Below are 20,230 nucleotides of genomic sequence, written 5' to 3' on the forward strand. Positions count from 1 at the left end.
TGAAAGCTAAGTACCCCGTTGGGGAACCTTTTCTTGCCTCAGACCGATGTCAGACAAAGTTAATAATTGTATTTCATGTGGGAAGCAAATACCGCATAAGGATTTCCATTCCCTCTGTATACCTTCTTTAGGCCCAGACCACGACGTCTCGGTCTGTTGCTTTTGTGCTACATTCAACAAACGCACCATTAAGTGTCGGGCGGAGTTTGCCCAGCATTATTTTGGAAAAACATTTAACTATATTATGTCGTCGGATACTCCGACTCCAGTTTTGTCTAAAAAATGCAAAGATAAGGACGACACATGAGGTCCGCGGCCTCTACCGACACCACGCCAAAGCCGACTACACGTGGTCCGGTTCTCAGCGAGGCACCTACGCAGCCCCTGACTACCGATGACACTTCATTGGCAGTGTCTCCTGTGCCCGAGGTCGCAGGCTCCTCGACCCACACCCCGACTACAGATACCGAAGCCACTCTTGGCGTTGAACCTCTAAATGTGGACAGGTCTACCTCCACTCAAGGTGTCTTCAGACCTTCCTCTTCTTTTTCCATCAAGGCTTTCACTAAGTCTAAAGCAGCCATGCATTCTAAGAGACAAGCTACACAGGGCCCATCTCCAGGCCCCATGCCTAAAAAACAGATGCTTAAAATGGCTGAGGATTTAATTACTCTTATCAGGGGTTCTCAACCCCCAACGGACAAAAGGCCCAGAGTGGAGGAAGAATCCCCCTCCTCTGATCAGGGCTCCATTATTTCAGAGCACTCGGATGATCAGGAACATTCTTACTCCCCTTTTGAAGACTCTGATGCAGAGGAGTCCATTCCTTCTGTATCCCCCCCAGAGGATTACTCATTTGGGGAAACTTTGCATACCTTAAGGGAACACTTCCACTGGGAAGGCCAAGATTATTCAGATTCCAAGAAAAGGCTTAGGGAATTTCTCTTGCTACCGCAGCACAGGCCTCTGGCTATACCTCCTGTCTTGGACATCCTAGATGATGTTTACTTGGAGGCCTGCCTTAACCCGGATTCTCTGCCTCCAGCCCCAGTCAAGCCTGACTGGTACTGCAGGGTTCCTGACTCACGCCAATTTCTATACAAAAGCCATGCTGCTGACCCAGAAACCATCTCACAGGGCCCCAAGGGAATTAAGGCCTCCACTGCTAAAAACCCATTACCTTCCGTGAGAGATTCCAGATCCTTAGAAAGGTGGGGAAAAAAGGTATATACCTCGGCTACCTTAACCATGAGTGCCTTAAACTGTCAGTTCCATATGCTAAAATACCAACAGTTTTTGTTATCACAATTGAAAAGTAAAATGTCACAACCTGAACAACCAGACTTGAAGGAGTTGCAGGATTTGATGCATAGTGCAGAACAAGTGGGTAAGCATACCTTACAATGTGGTTTTGATGCTCTAGAGGCCTCATGTAGAGCTGTTGTTACAGGATCAGTCATACGTAGACATGCCTGGCTCAAGGAACAAACCTTGCCTGATCATGTCAAAGCTAAATTACTAGATGCCCCTCTACAAAAGGATGTATTATTTGGTGCTAATGCTGAGGAGGTATTAAGGAAAATGGAGGAAAAGGCTAAATCAATGCAAACTTTGAAAGATTTTCTACAGGTACAACCCCCACGTTTCAGTAGAAACTGGCCTTCCAAAAAATGGTCCTTTCTAGCCACGGACAGACCCCAAAGAGGTAGATACAGGCGCCCGAGGGGCAGAGGACAATCCCAAGGATCGTTTAGAGGCAGACAATGGCAAGCTCCTACACAAAGAGGTGGTGAGGATAACTCGCAATCATTCAGAAAGCAAACCCAATGACTTTCCCCTTTGTATGCAAGCAAGACTCAAATGGCAGCCCCCTTAGGAGGAAAACTGGCATTATTTTCAAAAAATTGGCATATTGTCACAAAAGACAAATGGATTCTGGGCATTATAAACAGAGGCTACAGATTCCATTTTCACACCCTTCCAAAAATGAGAGGCATGCCAAACCTGCCACACAATCAAAGGGCAGAGGCACAAAGGCAAATTACATATCTCATAGACATGAAAGCTATTCAAGAGGTACCTACGCACGAACAAGGTCAAGGTTTTTATTCCGGACTATTCCTGGTACCAAGGAAGGAAAAAGATTGGAGACCTATTTTGGACCTATCCATCCTAAACACATTTCTATTCGTACCAAAATTCAAGATGCTCACTCTACAGCAGCTTCTTCCCATGCTGGGCAAGGAGTCCTGGCTGGTAACATTGGACCTCAAGGAGGCATACCTGCATATCCCAATCAGACAAAATTGCAGAAGATACCTCAGATTTCTTGCAGGTTCAATCCATTATCAATTCTCTGCATTGCCCTTTGGCTTATCTACTGCGCCCAGAGTATTCACAAAATGCCTGGCATCAGTAATTGCCTACTGCAGACTTCAAGGGATACAAATATACCCCTATTTGGACGACTGCCTGATCCAAGCGGACAGCAAGCACATTCTTCTGAAACATCTGGCTTGTGTAATAATGTTGTTGAATTCTCTGGGATACACAGTCAACAAAAAGAAATCAAGGCTAATACCCTCTCGGAAGATAATTTTCCTGGGTGCCAACTTGGACACAAACACCCAGATGGCCTACCTCATGCTAGAGAAGCAGGGGCAACTAACTCAATACTTCAGAGCACTAGCAAATTGCACCAGGCTGACTGCAAGGAAAATCCTGCAGGCTCTGGGATTCATGGCATCTTGCATCTTACTAATCCCATGTGCAAAGCTGCATATGAGGAAACTTCAATGGTACCTGAAAAACCTATGGTCACAACACAGCCACAGTTTAGAAACAATAATACCACTAATTCCATGTCTACAAAAGGAATTTCTGTGGTGGGCTCAAGCATGCCAAACAAACACAGGTCTTCCATTCAGCAAGCCTCAAGCAAATCAAGTCATCACAACAGACGCCTCGGACTACGCCTGGGGGCGCACATGACAGATCGGTGCATTCAGGGCAAATGGTCCCAAAAAGAAAAGCACCTTCACATCAATCAAAAGGAAATGCTAGCAGTAATAAATGCTATTATAGCTTTCAAAGACCTTCTGCAACCAGGTCAACTATTGATAAGAATGGACAACACCACAGTTATGTGGTACATAAACAAGCAGGGAGGAACACATTCATACCCCCTATGCAGACTGGCCATGTCACTTTGGAACATGGCCATGGACTTACAAATCGAACTACAAGCACAGTACTTGCCAGGCAAGGAAAACACGCTGGCAGACAACCTAAGCAGAAATATGACAGATCCACACGAATGGAAGTTGCATCCAAAAGTTTTTACAGAAATAATCCAAGCAGGAAGGCCAGACATAGATCTCTTTGCCTCCCACAAAAATCACCAATTGACAAATTTCTGCTCAAGGATTTTCCATCCAAAGGCCTGGAGAGTGGACGCTCTCTCTTTCAGTTGGACATCAATGACAGTTTATGCCTTCCCACCTCTTCCTCTGCTGCCCAAAGTTCTACTGAAAACCAGAGCAGACAGACCAAAGATGATTCTCATTGCTCCAGACTGGCCAAGACAACACTGGTACCCACTCCTGAGGAGCCTGACGCATTCACCACCATGGACCCTGCCTCTAATGCCTCTTCTCCTGACTCAGCACAGCTTCAAAACTCTTCACAGCCAGCTAAAAACACTCAGTCTAGCCGCATGGAAGATTCCTTAGCATCACAACATACCCTACTCTCCAAGGAGGTGCAGGATGTCATTTTGGAGGCCAGAAGGCCGTCAACTAGAAAAGCTTACTCCGCAAAATGGAAACGGTTTTGTGTCTGGAATGAGAAAAAGGGCCAGGATCCTGGAAAACCGAATTTACCTCAAATACTACAGTATCTAGCTGAGCTGCTAAGCAGTGGACTTTCATTCTCCTCCATCAAAATCCATGCCTCAGCCATTTCTGCAGAATACAACACTGATCCACCCTTATTCTCTCACCCTCTCTTAAGACAGTTCCTCAGAGGGGCTAGGAATCTAAGACCCCCAAGGAAACAACCAATACCTGCTTGGGATCTCAATTTCATTCTGGAAAAACTGACCTTGCCTCCCTTTGAGCCAGCTGCGTCATCAGATTTGCAATATTTGTCCTGGAAAACAGCTTTCCTTCTGGCTATTACCTCAGCTCGTAGAGTTTCAGAACTACAAGCTCTCATGGCTGTGCAGCCTTTTATCATCTTCCATCAGGACAGAGTTTCCTTACGAACCAACCCGTCCTTGATGCCTAAAGTGGTATCCAGGGTAGCTTTGAATCAGGCCATACACTTACCTACCTTTTATCCTAATCCTCAAAACAAAGGGGAGAGATTACTACATTCCTTGGACATCCACAGACAACTGCGTTATTATTTGGACAGAACAAAGCCTTTCAGAAAATCAGAACAGCTCTTTGTGTCCTATGCTGTAGGAGCTCAAGGAAAGCCAATTTCCAAACAGACAATCTCAAAATGGATAGCCCACTGCATACGCTTTTGCTATTCTTTTCATGGGAAAACTGTACCTACAGGCATCAGATCTCACTCCACAAGGGCCACAGCTACCTCTGCAGCTTTCCTCAGAGGAGTTCCTACCAAAGATATTTTGGAAGCAGCCACTTGGAGTTCTGTGCATACCTTCTCCAAGCACTACCACCTACCATTATACTCCAAAACTAGAGCAGGCTTTGCCACTGCAGTCTTGCAGGGCATCCTGGCTCCTCCTAGTTCCACCTAGTGCCTACCACCCCTTTCTTAGCTTTGGGATTCTACCCATCTGTTATGACTGCAGCTGTATGCACGATGAACATAGTACATGTACCTATCATAACTGTAGATGTTCGAGTGCTAATACAGCTGCAGTTCAGGTTTCCCTCCCTCCTTCCCCTCTTGGGACAGGCCTACTGGCTAACACCTCCTCATACAACCTGATTGGGGTATTCATTTATGGTATATTTGCTTGCAACTACTGTATTTTGATTATATTGCATTGCTTTATTACACAAATTTATGTATTGCCTTCCTTCTGGGGGCACCTGACATCTGGGGCAAGAAAAACTGAAGAAAATGGCGTCGGCTGGTTCCTTTATACCCCTGTCGCACTGACGTCAGGGAAGAAGCGACGACAACCGACGCCGGACCTAGACTTTGGAATTCGGCCGACCAAGGACCCGCCTGACTGCAGGAGAACCCATCTGTTATGACTGCAGCTGTATTAGCACTCGAACATCTACATTTATGGTAGGTACAAAACTGTACTTTTCTTCCTCTCATTTTCAGTTCTCTACTTTGCCCTTAGGCCTCTACTGCCTCAAAGGTATTCACAAAATGCCCAGCTTTTGTGATTGCCTTTTGCAGGCTCCAAGGCATTCCGATTTTTCTTTGTCTAGATGACCTGTTGCTTCAAGCACCTTCTCCCAGTTGCCTGTTTACAGAATGTGGAGTTCACTGTGCATGTCTGTCTCCCTCTCTTTCTGTCTGAACTGCAAGTCTGAAGTTCACTATCAACTTTCGAAAGTCTGTCCTTATTCCCTCTCAGGATCAGGTCTGTCTGGGCTGCGGAATTCAGACAGTGCCAGTGTTGGCCTCTCTTCCATCTCCAAAAATTCTGTTCATGATGGCTATCTTTAAGCCTCTTTTTCATCTGCCTGCTATTCAGCCAGAGAGTTTCTTCAAGCTATGGGATTCATGCCCTCTTCTGTTCCAATGTTCCATTTTGCTAGATTGCACATGAAGTTTCAGTGATACCGCAAGTCAGTTTGGCTTCAGCATTGCCACCCTCTGGATTTCAGAGTGCCCATCCTTCCTTGTCTAAAGCAGGGATTCAGGTGGTGGATTCAGCAACTTTCCCTCAACCCAGACCTGCCCTTTTGAGCCTCCAGTTCCTTCTCAGGAGCTATTCACGGACTCTTCAGACATGAGGTAGGGGTGGGGGGGGGGGGCTTCCTTTGGTCATCTGTAAGTTCAAGGTCTTTGGCACCCTCATCGGAAGTCAGACCATGTCAGCATCAAAGAGTTGATGACTTTGATTCTGGCCATTCAGGCTTTTCACCCTATGCTGTCTTCAGGCCCTTTGAAGGTTTACACAGACAACACAACCGTGATATGGTATGTCAACAAGCAGGAGGGCTCAGTCTTACCTTTTCTGCAAGTTAGTTCTTCAGGCCTTGGATCTGGCTTTCGGTTATCAGTTAACTCTTCATACAGTGTATATTCCTTCAGGACACAATCTAGTGGCAGATGCCTTGAACAGGTCCACAACACAGGCTCACAAATGGATGCTTCACATAGATGCGTTTCTGGATATAGCCAATTAGTGGTGTATTCCTCAGGTAGTTCATTTTGCCTCCCGTCTGAACAGGCAGGTTCCTCTTTTCTGATCGAGAGTGCCATACCATCTGGTATGGAAGACGGACACAGTTTTTTCTCCTTGGAAGGGGATGTTTCTCTCTGCTTTTTTTCCCCTTTCTTTGCTTCCAAGAGTCCTGCAGAAGATTCAGCTGGACTCTCCAAAAATCTTGTTAGTGACTTCTTTTTGGCAAAGACAGCACATGTTCCCCCTCTTAATGCATCTGTCCAAGGGCAATTAGCACAAGTTACATCACTGGTTGGACGTTCTCACACAGGACAAGGGGTCACACTCATCCATCCTCACTTGTCCACTCTACAACTGACACTGTGGGTGATTGGGTTTTGATCCCCTTTAGGCACCTCTTTTTTGAGAAAGTGCTCTGGGTTTTACAGAAGGCAAAAAAAACCTGCAGCCAGAAAGTGTTCTGTCCAAATGGAGGAGATTCTGTCTGGTGCCATGCTCATAACCAGAATCCTCTTTAAGTGGGGGGGCCCTCTGGTTCTGTCCTAGTTATGTGAGTTGCTGCAGTCTGGCTTGGCCTGTTCATCTGTAAAGGCCCATTTGTCAGCTATTTCAGCCTGTCTGCCCTTGAATACTCCTTTGGCTTCTCACTTTGAGATTAAACAGTTTCTTAAAGGCATCCTGCCTACTAGTCCCCCTTGGGACCTACAATTTTGTTTTAGAAGAAATTGACCCAGCCTCCTTTTTGAGCCTGCAACTTCAGTTTCTTGCAACACTGTACCTGGAAGACTGTCTTATTACTTGCTGTTCTGCTTGTAGGGTTTCTGAGCTTCAGGCCATTAATACCATCTTTCCTTACCTTTTTTTTTTCTCCCACTGGGACAGGGTTACTTTGTACTAATCCTCCTTTTATGCCCAAGGTGGGTCATTGAGTTGTCTTTGAATGAGGCAGTTCAACTCCATTCCTTTTTTCTTCTCACCTTGCCAGTGAGTTAGTCCTACATTCCTTGGATTTGCACAGACAGTTCAGGTATTTGAATAAAACTAGGGCCGTTCGTAAGTCTGACCAGCTTTTTGTTTCTTTTCATCCCAGGATATTGGGTTTTGCTGTTTCTAAGCTAACCATCACCTACCAGATATCCAAGGCCATTTCTTTTTGTTAATCTTTTCATGGCAAATGCCTGTTTCCATTAGAGCTCACTTCACTAGGGTTGTTGCTTCTTCTGGTGCTTTCTTCAAGGAATAGCACACTTAATTCCATCCTTGAAGCTGCTACTTGGTCTTCATTGCATACCTTTACTAAGCATTGTAAATTGGATATGGTTTTTAGGGCCATAGCAGATTTTGCTTGAGCCATCCTGTATGGGTTTATTGAGCATTCTTCCCAGCCGTCCACCTCCCAATCCCCCCCCCTTTTTTTTTTTAGCTTTTGTACTGTTCCTACTGTGAAGAATACTGAAACATAGACGGACATAGCACAGCTGTGTAAAATCTTACCATAACAGTAGAGGTCCTTCTCTTCACTGTTGCAGTATTTGCTCAGTCCCTCCAACCCTGTAATTTCTTTTGGATTTTGTTTATGCTCCCTTTCTTTTCCATCTCCATTTTCTGCTGCTGGGTGTGCATAGCCATTTTTTCCCGTGGAGACTGCTCTCTTCTGGTGCAATTCAGTTCTGGTAATTACATCTGTATTTCGGAATACATGCATATGGTTGAATGGCAGAGTACCGACTCTACAAATGCCGAAAGCAGTAACCACAGTTTTGTAAATGTCAAATTTTCAGATGCTGAACCCAGAAATACTGAACGCCGACCAGGCTAATATTCCCCCCTCTCGACCCATGGTAGCGCTTGTTGTGGCGGTTGCGAATTTGGAATTGTGCATTATATTTTGAGCGTTCACGCCTGCGAGTTTCGACATTAAAATTCGGAAAAACGGCAGTTCGGTATTTGGTCATGCCACCAAATGCATGTATTCCCTGTATTTCACCTTTGTCGTATTTCCTGTAAAGGAAGCATACGTGTGTGACGTATGGCACATAGATCTAAAGGCTTTGGTATACTGACCGGACATTAGGCTGTCCATAGCAGAAGATCCATACTGTGAAGTATACTGCAACAGTGAAGAGAGGGACATCTACTGTTATGGTAAGATTTTACAGAACTGTACTTTCCTCAGGCATAATGTTTTCTGCAAGCATTGCATTATTTTTTTTAAATATCCTTGGGTAGATGCAGATTCCATGTAATCTATGCAGAACTTAGAGCTCAGTATCTCTTACTAGTCTGGTGCTATGATGCTGCAGCAAGTGTGAGAGCTTGAACTCTTTGTAGAATTGTGATAACAGCACCAAGTATGAACATCACAGTTAACTTTTGCAGATGGCCTTCTTGAGGGGCTGCTGACATGGCAAGCTGTTGTGTTTTCTGTTCTCTGTAACTGAAGTGCACATTATTTGGTGAAGTGAAGAAATACTGAATAAATAACTAGGTGCCCTCAATGTTTCTTGGAGTAGATTGGAAAGGGGTGGGCGTGATGCATTAGAAGCAAGCCTTAAGCTTTGAAATTTTCACAAACTGAAGAACAGCATTTGATTTGAAATGGAATGTTGTTTGAGGATACTTCATAATGTTTGTCGCTTAACAGTTACTGATGCTAGTTTGTTGAATTTTCTTTTTTTTTTCCACCCAGAGTACCTATATGGCATATGAAAAAGTTTCAGAGGATACTGTTTATACCTGTACTGGCCATCCCTTGAGGTCGGATATTTCAAGTATTCTTGACTGGATGTTAAACAAGGACTTCACTACAGCTTACAAAAGTATCCTTTGCAAAAAAGTTTCTTGTGGATTTTTGAAGAATTGTTTCAGGATACTAACTGTGTAACCATACGTAGACATTCTTCTGTTTTAAACTTGTCCTTTTAAATATACGGCAGTGTGCAATACTCAGTCGTGCACAGCAACATTTGCCTACCTCCTTTTTTTTTTAAATGCTGTGGAGGTTTACTTGTTCGACTGCAGTCTGTTTGAAATTTTTTGTAGGTTGACATTTTCTGACTAATATCTGCAACCTTAAAGTTAAAATTTCATAATCTTCAGTGTGATCATTAAGAGCACTAAAGTTCCAGCCATTTACTTTGTTCCAATTGCCTACATGTAATGCCTTTTTATTGGTCTGTCTCCTGCTTTGCTTAGATTTACCATGTTTTATTATCAAAATCCAGAAATGCACTACTTTGGAGTACAGTAACATCGAATGTATGCTTTCAAACTTTTGTTAAATCAAAAGTAACATTAGCGAAAATATAATACTGTTATCCGGCTGGCAAATGCAGTTCAACAGTCATGTTTCCAAAACATCGCATACCAAAAAATCTGCCTCAACATGTTTCGAAATATTGGCATAAAAATTTTATTTTCGACATTTTATTTCAACAGCATGATTAAACAAAGAAGTGCATTATCTATGAACCTATGAAATGATTTGCCATTGATTCATTATGAAACTTCGGTAGCTGTTATGAGTTGCTTTTATTGCTTGGAGGCAGGAAACCGTGGTACTATTTCTTAAATGGAGGCGTTTGAACATTCGTGTCATCTTGCTCCCAATTTGTGCTCGCAGTTCCAAAAATGTGTATTGGCTGTTGGAATTCTTGACTAACTTTCCTTGTTTAATGCTTGCTCATCCTTACGTTTTTTACAAGTGCCATTGAAGGAATTCCTGACTAAAGGATTTTTTTTTTTCTTTCTCCTTGACTAATTGTATTACCCAAGTAGCCCTCAATTCAAGTTGTAGTTCCTAACCAGCCTTATTAGGGCATTGGCCTCATTTAGTGTACTTGGAATGAGGCAGCATACCTGTGGAAGGTTGGTGTTTTCATTCTAGTATTTTTAGCTGATAGGTTATTTTCTTTGTGAGATCTTCTGAAGTGTATATTTTCAAACTTCTGACTTTGTACATAGGATTTAAAAAACTGTGTCCACATGATCCCGCACCCCCCCCCCCCTTCTTCCTTGCCCTTGAGATTCCATTCATCAGGCATGTTCTTTGGTGAAAGATCCCATAACTCTGCAATTTCTGAAAGCAGACAGATGAACAACTGGGTGTAACACTACTAATATGTGGCAGTCCCACATCACTGTGATGCATCAGCTGTTCCTGAACAGTTGTTCAAAAGTGTCAACAAACATACCTTGTGTATTGTGCTTCTGAGCCTGCCTTTCAGATGTACTACTAAAATTGTTGCTGATATAAGAAAATGCCAAACTGTTGCATCCTCAACTGAAACATTAAATGATGTATGTAGTTTATTTGCAACATCCAGGCCTCTACCAGGTGTCAGGATCATTTCCTGTCTTCCCAGATGTGGACAGCAGGAGCTCCACCATGTTGGTGTAGATGGTTAATGGTGGACCTATACCCATGGCCATCCTTTCCTCTGCAGTGGTATCTACCATGTTGCAAGCATGCAAAACCATGTCCGTGAGCTTGCAATAGAGCTGATGGGATCTACTTTTGTGGCCACTGACTGCATTAACCTTTGCTACCAGGTCACACAATTTACACATTGCCAGCCAGTTTGCTGTTGTCTATGTTCAGCATCTTCCACCTATTCTGATAGAGGGCTTGCAGAAGAAATCTGTCTGTCTGGAAAAATTTCTCAAGGTGCTTCCCTTCTTTAGGCACCGTTTATCTACCTGTGAAGGTAAACATACTCACCCTTAGTCTGTGAGTAGGCACAGAATAGGCATATCAGCATCTGTATTGGCTAAGCACCCATATGGCAGCCAAGCCACATTAAGGTGCCACACCTACTATACTCCACTGTCAGCAGACACTCCCTCATACAGGTTTAGTAGCATGGGGACTCGCTGTATTCTGACAAGCCCTGTCTCCTCGGCCAGCACTTAACTGTGCTCATGAAATCACAGCCATCATGTGATCCACGTTTACACCTGTCCTGTGTTGATTATCCTTTGAGAATTTCCCACTCCTCCCTGTCCACTGTGTGCCATTAATGATTCATGGATGCAGACTTCATACTCTATCTCTTTCTGTCTCTGCCACCTGTCAGGGGTAGTCCAGCTCACACAGCCCCATAGCCATATCTTTGGTGGTCTGCTCCTGAATGCACCTGTGCTCTGTCCTCTCTCCTTCATCACTGCATACCTCCCTGTACACATTCAGTGTGAGCAGGCTGCTGTGGAGTAAACCCCCCCCCCATGTTGTTTGTAATTTTCCAGTTAAACTCCCCACCTACCACCAGCTTGTGCATCTTTATTTTTACCACAGCAAGTGATTCACATATCTGTAATCTGTAGACCATTGTAGTTATTTTCTGCTGAACTCCATTTCAACTCTCCTGGTGATCCATTCTCCTGTAAGTGGGTAAATGTCCACCCACAAAATCAAACTATTCTTAGTTATTTTTATTTAATATCCGTTTACTGGGAAAGTTTGATTGGACAGAGCCCATTTTCACTTGAGGCCCAGGGAGAATTACTCCAGACACATGTCTTTGGAGTGTGGGAAGAAACCGGAGCACCTGGAGAAAACCCTTTCAAATGCTGGGAGGACATGCAGACTCTGCACAGAAGGCACCCCAGCCGAGAATCAAACCGGGAGAACCTCTTGTTGCAGTCACTTATCCATCCTGCCACTGTAGCAGAATGTAACTATCTTCTTTATGTTGCACCATCACTTCCTACAAAAAATTGGAAAGTGTGAATATTGAAATCGCTGTATCTCCATATATTGTGCAGATGTCCTGATTGAAATCATTGTTATAGATTCCTCACATATGGGTTGTTACCACTGATGTCCAGCTGGGTACCAAATCTTTACCCTTCCTAGGTTGAACGTCCAGTGCATGATTTCAGTTTGTGTGCATAGGTGTATAAAGATGGATTATCAGCATGAATCCTCGACTGTCTCACCACCAGCCTGAACACAGGTTGTGTATGCATCAGACCATTTGTTTGGCCTTTGGTACCTTTACTCCTGCTCCATTCATCTGTCCAGACAAGTGCCCAGTTAGGGGAACCTTTCTCTTTGTCTTCCATTTTTTTGTTAAATTTGTAGATGTCAGCTAGGAGGGGTAAGTGCAAGTGCATTAAGCAGATTCAGTACAAGGACTTTCATACCAAATGTCCTTTTTGAATAGGCCCAGAACACTATTACAAATCTTGCACTGTCTGACACTTCTCTTGAGACACAGCGTCTTAAAACATTTGGCCCAGTTGCTGACTTCACTTCATCGGCCATACCTTTGCCACCAAAGATAAAAGATGAGAGACCTTAAATGGATCTGCAGTGTAATCTTTTTGATTCCAGAGTACCTGCTGAGGTTTCAAAACTTGTGATAAATTAGGCTCTTTGTCAGTTACTCAGTAGACACTATAGGAGGGTGGTGTGGTTCCTGAGTCCTTGCAGACTAGTATGTCATAGGAGAAGTGTCTTATTTCAGAAGGACTACACAGTTGCCCTCAAATTCGAGTTATAGAAAAAAATCCTAGGCTATGTAATAGTAGTCAGAAATGGCTTGATCCTTCACATCTCATCCAGGAAGACACCATGCCTAAAAAGAAAAGGCGGAAGACTAAGGGAGTGATGGGCATTGGGCATGGTGTTTACCTTCCAGACAGAGGGTACAGGGTTTGATTCTTACCTTGGAATGCATGGCAAAGCTTAAAAAGGAGGGGGTGGGGGGGTTGGGGTTCCCTTAGGTCATCAGCGTAGTAATCGCCTATGAACCTAAATTATAAATATTGAGAACGCCCATGTTTTAACACCTTCTCCTCCTCTTCAAGTTCACATGAATGCCTTTGACTGGATGGAGGGCTTGGACAATATTGTACACAATGCAGGAGAAATGGCAACCCCAGCTCCTGAAATAAATGAGAGATGTTCTTCGTGTTTCACTGTTGCAGTCATTACATTTGGGTAATCCTGCTGGCAGGTTGCCCTCAGCCGGCCTGAATTCCAAAGTCTTGGGTACTGCGTCGGCTGCTGTCGCCCCTTCCCTGACGTCAAGGGTATAAAAGAAGCAGCTGACACCACTTTCTTTAGTCTTTCTTGCCGCGTGGTGCCCGAAGCAGAAGCAGTTTGCAAGTGCCGGTCAACCGACTCCTGAGATTTTCGTGTTTGAGTTTCAGATCCAAAGTCTTCAATAAAGCTAAGTACCCTGTTGGGGAAATTTTTTTTCTTGCTCCAGACCGATGTCAGAAAAAGTTAGAAATTGTATTTCTTGTGGGAAGCAAATACCTCATAAGGATTTTCATTCTTGGGCGGCGCAGTGGTGCAGCGGTTAACGTTGTCGCCTCACAGCAAGAGGTTCTCCGGTTCGATTCTCGATTGGGGTGCCTTCTGTGCGAAGTTTGCATGTTCTCCCTGCATTTGCGTGGGTTTCTTCCGAGCACTCCGGTTTCCTCCCACATTCTAAAGACATGCGTCTGGAGGATTTCTCCCCGGGCCTCCACTGAAAACAGGATCTGTGGAACCTAGCCAGACTTTCCCGGTCAACAAATGTTAAATAAAAATAAATAAATTCTTACTGTATTCCTTGCCTAGGCCCTGATCACAACGTTTCTGGTTGTCGGTTTTGTGCTAGATTTAACCAACGCACTATTAAGCATCAGTATGATTTTGCTTTAAACTATTTTGGACGCCAGTTTAATTATCCAGAAATGTCGTTGGATAGCCATCCGACTACCGGAGTTCACAAAAAACGCAAAGAAAAGGAAAGCGACAACAGAGGCCCAAAACAGACGACGCAGCTTCTACTAAGCCAGTCGCCGGTTCGCCGGTCCTCAGTGAGGTGCTTTCGCAGCCCCTGACGCCCACTACTTTAGAGTCGCAGGCCGCTACCGACTCCCATGTGGAGTCGGCCATGCCTCTGGAAACTCCAAAGTATTGGAGCCTCGGATATTATACCTTCAGATGGGTCCGGAGCTGCTGAGCAGGCACCGGCTTCTGAGGGTGTATTCAGACCTAAAACATCTTTACATCAAACCGACTTCAGCTTCAAAGGCAAAGACTAAAGCACCTTCCAAAGCAAAGAAACAAACTCAAGAGCCACGTGGTTAGGCCTCTATTCCCAAAAAACAGATGCTCAAAATGGCCGAAGACTTGATTACCTTGATCACAGGTTCCCATCCCCCCCTGATAAGAGGCCTAGTCAAGAGACTGACTATGAATCTTCGGATCAGGTTTCCATTTCTTCTTCTGATTCCTCTTCTGATCAGGAATATTCCCCCCCATGAGGATTCTGATGCTGAAGAATCTATACCTTCAGCTTCTCCTCCAGAGGACTATTCTTTTGGGGAAACCTTGCATACCATGAGGGAGCATTTCCACTGGGAGAGCCAAGATTTTTCAGAATCTAAAAAGAGGCACAGGGATTTCCTTTTACTAACTCAACACAAGCCGCTAGCCATCCCACCTGTGTTAGACATTGTAGATGATGTGTTTTCGGAGTGTAGTCTTACCCCCTGACTCCTTACGTCCAGCTCCTGTTAAGCCTGACAGATATTACAGGGTTCCTGACTCTCATAAATTCCTTTTTAAAAACCCTGCTACAGACCCAGAAACTATTTCTCAGGGTCCCAAAGGAGTTATGGCTTCTGCTGCAAAAAACCCTACCCCCTCTGACAGAGCTTCTAGGGCACTGGATAGATGGGGAAAAAAGGTTTGCACATCTGCTACCTTGGCTATAAGGGCCTTAAACTGTCAGTTTCATATGCTTAAATATCAGCAACATGTCATGGCATTGCTTAAACAGAAAATGTTAAACTCTGAATGTGCAAAAAACAAGGAAATGCAGGATTTATTGCATGCAGCTGAACAAGTTGGAAAGCATTCTTTGCAGTGTGGTTTTGATTCTTTAGAGGCCTCCTGCAGGGACGCACTTACAGCTCCTGTAATTAGGAGGCATGCTTGGTTAAAGGAACAAAATCTGCTTGATCATGTTAAAGTTAAATTATTAGATGCACCTTTACAGCTTGATACTTTGTTTGGTGGTAAGGCAGAAGAGGTGTTAAAGAAAATGGAGGACAAAGCTAAATCTATGCAAACGGTCAAAGTTTTTTTTACAAGTACAGCCACCTAGGTTTAGTAGACACTGGCCAACAAAGAATTGTTCCTTTCCTGTGTCAGACAGACCTCAAAGGGGCAGATCGAGACACCCTAGAGGCAGAACCCAGGCGCGCAATGTTCATACCTCTCAAAGCAATGGGGGGCTTCTACCTCCAAAGACAAATCGCAGCCATACAGGAAACCGTCCCAATGAGTTCCCCCTGCCTGCACCAAGCACTTATCTCCTAGCAGCATCCTTGGGGGGGAAAATTAGCACTTTTTTCTCAAAATTGGCACATTATAACCCAGGACAAGTGGGTCCTAAATATCGTGTCACAAGGCTACAAGTTCCATTTCCATACCCTTCCCAAAGGTAAACGACTGGCCAGATCTGCCAAAAAATCAATGGGCAGAGGCACAAAAACAAGTCTCATCCCTCATGGACATGGGGGCCATTCAACAAGTACCAGAGCAAGAGCAGGGACAAGGATTTTACTCAAGACTGTTCTTGGTACCCAGAAAGGACAAGGCCTGGAGGCCAATACTGGACCTATCTATTTTGAACACATTCCTGGATATACCAGAATTCAAGATGTTGACTTTTCAGCAGCTTCTGCCCATCCTGGGCAAGAACGCTTGGCTTGTGACTGTAGGCCTAAAAGAGGCATACCTGCATGTCTCAGACAAATATGCAGAAGATACCTCAGATTCAAGGCTGGCTCAATGCATTACCAATTCTCTGCACTGCCCTTTGGCTTATCTACTGCACCTAGGGTCTTTACAAAGTGCCTGGCACCAGTAATTGCATTCTGCAGACAAAGAGGAATACAAATATATCCTTACTTGGACGACTGTCTAATTCAAGCAGAGAACAAGGACATTCGTCTACAGCATCTGGCCTTTGTGAGAAGACTTCTAACATGCCTAGGTTTCACAGTCAACGAAAAGAAAACAAAACTAGTACCCTCTCGAGATAATATTCCTGGGTGCAAGCTTAAATACAAATGCCCAGATGGCTTATCTCACGCCAGACAAACAAAGGCAACTGACTACCAATTTCAAAATGTTGGCAACAAAGGCCCAGTTATCTGCAAGAAAAATTCTGCAGGCTTTGGGCTTCATGGCATCCTGCATCCTACTAATTCCATTTGCAAGACTGCATATGAGGAAACTTCAGTGGTACCTAAAAAGTGTTTGGATTCAACATTGCCACAGCCTGGAAACTAGGATTACTCTCATTCCCTAAAAGGAAAAAAGAAAACACCCACCAGGGCAGAATCAAGTAACACACTTTTAGTTACCACAAAGTCCAGTAACCAAACCACGAAGGTGGACACAACACAGAGGTTTATTAGAACAGGCAAATAGTTGCAAACTGGTACAGACTAAGCACTATTAGAATGCTTTCGCCAAACAGTTAGGCATCATCAGAGTCGTAACAAAAAGCAAACATCTCATACATTTTAAATACCATCCTTGACATTACCATTGGTTGAACCAAACACCTCCCCCTAAAAACATTAATTATACAACCTCATAAATGACCAAATATAAGTAGTTTTTGCACATTTACAAATATAAATAATTATTTAAAAACTCCTCAATACTTGAATTTTATTCTAATGTGTATAAATAACACCTTACCAACAATCATGTCTGTGATTCGCATTTACTTCACTACAATATATTCAAAAATTCAAACATTAATCAATTAAAACATTTTATAAAAATTAAAACATTTTCAAGAAAACCATTTGTGTACCTCTATATAAATTATATCTGTTGGGATCTAAGTTTTAAAATAGGTTTGATAGAGATGTTTTAATTTTTATAAAATGTTTTAATTGATTAATGTTTGAATTTTTGAATTTATTTATTGTAGTGAAGTAAATGCGAATCACAGACATGATTGTTGGTAAGGTGTTATTTATACACATTAGAATAAAATTCAAGTATTGAGGAGTTTTTAAATAATTATTTATATTTGTAAATGTGCAAAAACTACTTATATTTGGTCATTTATGAGGTTGTATAATTAATGTTTTTAGGGGGAGGTGTTTGGTTCAACCAATGGTAATGTCAAGGATGGTATTTAAAATGTATGAGATGTTTGCTTTTTGTTACGACTCTGATGATGCCTAAATATTTGGCGAAAGCATTCTAATAGTGCTTAGTCTGTACCAGTTTGCAACTATTTGCCTGTTCTAATAAACCTCTGTGGTGTGTCCACCTTCGTGGTTTGGTTACTGGACTTTGTGGTAACTAAAAGTGTGTTACTCTCATTCCCTGCCTGCAACAGGAGTTTCGATGGTGGGCAAAGGCATGTCACCGAAACAAGGGACAGCCATTCACATTGCCCCCAGCCAGGCAGACACTAACAATGGATGCGTCAGATTATGCCTGAGGGGCCCACATGGCAGGAAGATGCATTCAGGGCACATGGACCTCAAACCAAATGCATCTACATATCAATCAAAAAGAGATGCTAACAGTTCAAAATGCCCTGACAGCCTTCAAGGACCTACTTCATCCAGGACAACTACTGATAAAGACAGACAACACCACGGTCATGTGGTATATAAACAAACAGGGGGGCACACATTCTTACCCCCTTTGCAGACTAGCCATGACTTTGTGGGACACAGCATTGACTTACCAAGTACATCTGCAGACACAATTCCTGCCAGGAAGGAAAAATACTATGGCAGACGAACTAAGCAGAAATCTCATGGATCCCCACGAGTGGCACCTGGATCCACAAGTCTTCAGCATGATAACAAGGAAATGGGGATGCCTGGACATAGATCTATTTGCCTCCCCTCAGAACTACCAACTAAAAAGATTCTGCACAAGGATTTATCACAGACGAGCATGGAAAGTGGACGGCCTATCAGTATATGCATTTCCCCCTCTGCCTCTCCTCCCCAAGGTACTCCTAAAGGTCAGACAGGAGAAGTCAAAGATGACACTGATTGCCCCATACTGGTCCCGCCAGTACTGGTATCCAATATTAAGGAGCTTGTCTCGATGCCCAGCTTGGACCTTACCTCAAATACCTCATCTTCTGTCCCAGCAAAAACAGTCAGATTCTGCACAGCCAACTCAGAACTTTAAACCTGACAGCATGGCGAATAATGTAGTCATACAAAACACACCTCTCAGTAAAGCTGTGATGGATGTCATTTTGGAAGCCAGAAGGCCTAGTACTAGAAAATCTTATGCTGGAAAATGGAAGAGATTCTGTGCTTGGAACCAGGCACAAGGAACTGATACAGCTGTGCCAAATATTCCTCAGATTTTACAATGCTTAACTGAGATGCTGGACAAAGGCCTATCTTTTTCATCTATTAAAATTCATGCCTCTGCCATTTCGGCTCATTACAGTGTAGAGCCACCAATCTTTTCTCATCCCTTATTAAAGCAGTTCCTCTGAGGAGCCAAAATTTTAAGACCTCCAAGGAGATCACCAATGCCTGCAACTATGTCTTGGAAAAACTCACCCTGCCTCCTTTTGAGCCAGCTGCTACTGCTGATATAAAGTTTTTATCTTGGAAAACAGCTCTGCTCCTAGCAATAACTTCTGCAGGACGAGTTTCAGAGCTACAGGCACTCATGGCTGTGTAACCTTTTTATCATTTCTTATCCAGGCAGGGTCTCTCTGAGGACAAACCCAACATTTATGCCTAAGGTGGTGTCCAGTGTGGCTCTCAACCAAACTATTCACCTGCCAACCTTTTATCCAAATCCACAGAACAAGGGGGAGAGAATTCTGCATTCTTTGAACATACACAGACAGCTTAGATTCTACTTGGACAGAACCAAAGTTTTCAGAAAGACAGAGCAATTACTAGTGACATATGCTGCAGGATCACAAGGAAAGGCTATCTCAAAGTAGACTATTTCAAAGTGGATAGGCCACTACATTCGTTTCTGCTATGTACACCATGGCAAGCCAGTACCTAAGGGCATTAGGCCACACTCAACCAGAGCTGCAGCCACTTCAGCAGCCTTTCTCAGGGGAGTACCTACCAAGGACATTTTAGAGGCTGCTACTTGGAGTTCAGTGCACACCTTTATGAAGCACTATCATCTGCCATTCTACTCTAAATCCAGGGCAGGCTTTGCCACTGCAGTTCTGCAGGGCCTCATAGCCGTTCCTAATGCTGTTTATCTCCAGCCTCCCAACCTTAGCTTTGGGACTCTACCCAAATGTAATGACTGCAACAGTGAAACACAAAGAACATAGTACAGTTGTGTACACTGACCATAAATGTAGATGTTTGAGTGTATTCACTGTTGCAGTCCAGGTTACCCACCCACCATCCCCCTTTTCTTCTGATGGAACCTATGTGGTGTATTTGCTTGTAGATGAAGGTAAATTTTATATTGGTGCATGTAATTATACATATCTAAATTATGGCAACCCTTTTGGGGGGCACCTGACATCTGGGGCAAGAAAAACTAAAGAAAATGGCGTTGGCTGCTTCTTTTATACCCCTGACGTCAGGGAAGGGGCGACAGCAGCCGACGCAGGACCCAAGACTTTGGAATTCAGGACGGCTGAGGGCAACCTGCCAGCAGGATTACCCAAATGTAATGACTGCAACAGTGAATACACTCGAACATCTACATTTATGGTAAGTGTACACAACTGTACTTTCTTCTGCATGCTGTTCAGATTTTCACCCACCTTTGGAGACCAGGAGCACTCAAAGTGTACACAGAGAATACTATAGTCATGTAATACATAAACAAAAAGGGGAGGGTACCAGAGTTTACCAACTTTGCAGGTTAGCATAGGAGGCATG

The 20,230-nt window shown here is 43.6% G+C and overlaps 1 protein-coding gene across 2 annotated transcripts in view; it reads left to right on the top strand.

Moving 5' to 3' along the window:
* The window catches only part of RFC5 (replication factor C subunit 5), a gene marked incomplete in the record, with an annotated part of 1,139,084 nt that overhangs the window by 981,814 nt on the left and 137,040 nt on the right, over positions 1–20,230 (top strand). For both annotated transcript variants that reach the window (XM_044068297.1, XM_044068298.1), the window contains 1 exon segment: positions 9,039–9,168. In XM_044068297.1, the coding sequence (XP_043924232.1) occupies positions 9,039–9,168 (130 nt within the window).

This window comes from Protopterus annectens, chromosome 4.part0 (assembly GCF_019279795.1).
Source record: "Protopterus annectens isolate FY-2018-M chromosome 4.part0, PAN1.0, whole genome shotgun sequence".
NCBI classification, from domain to species: domain Eukaryota; kingdom Metazoa; phylum Chordata; order Ceratodontiformes; family Protopteridae; genus Protopterus; species Protopterus annectens.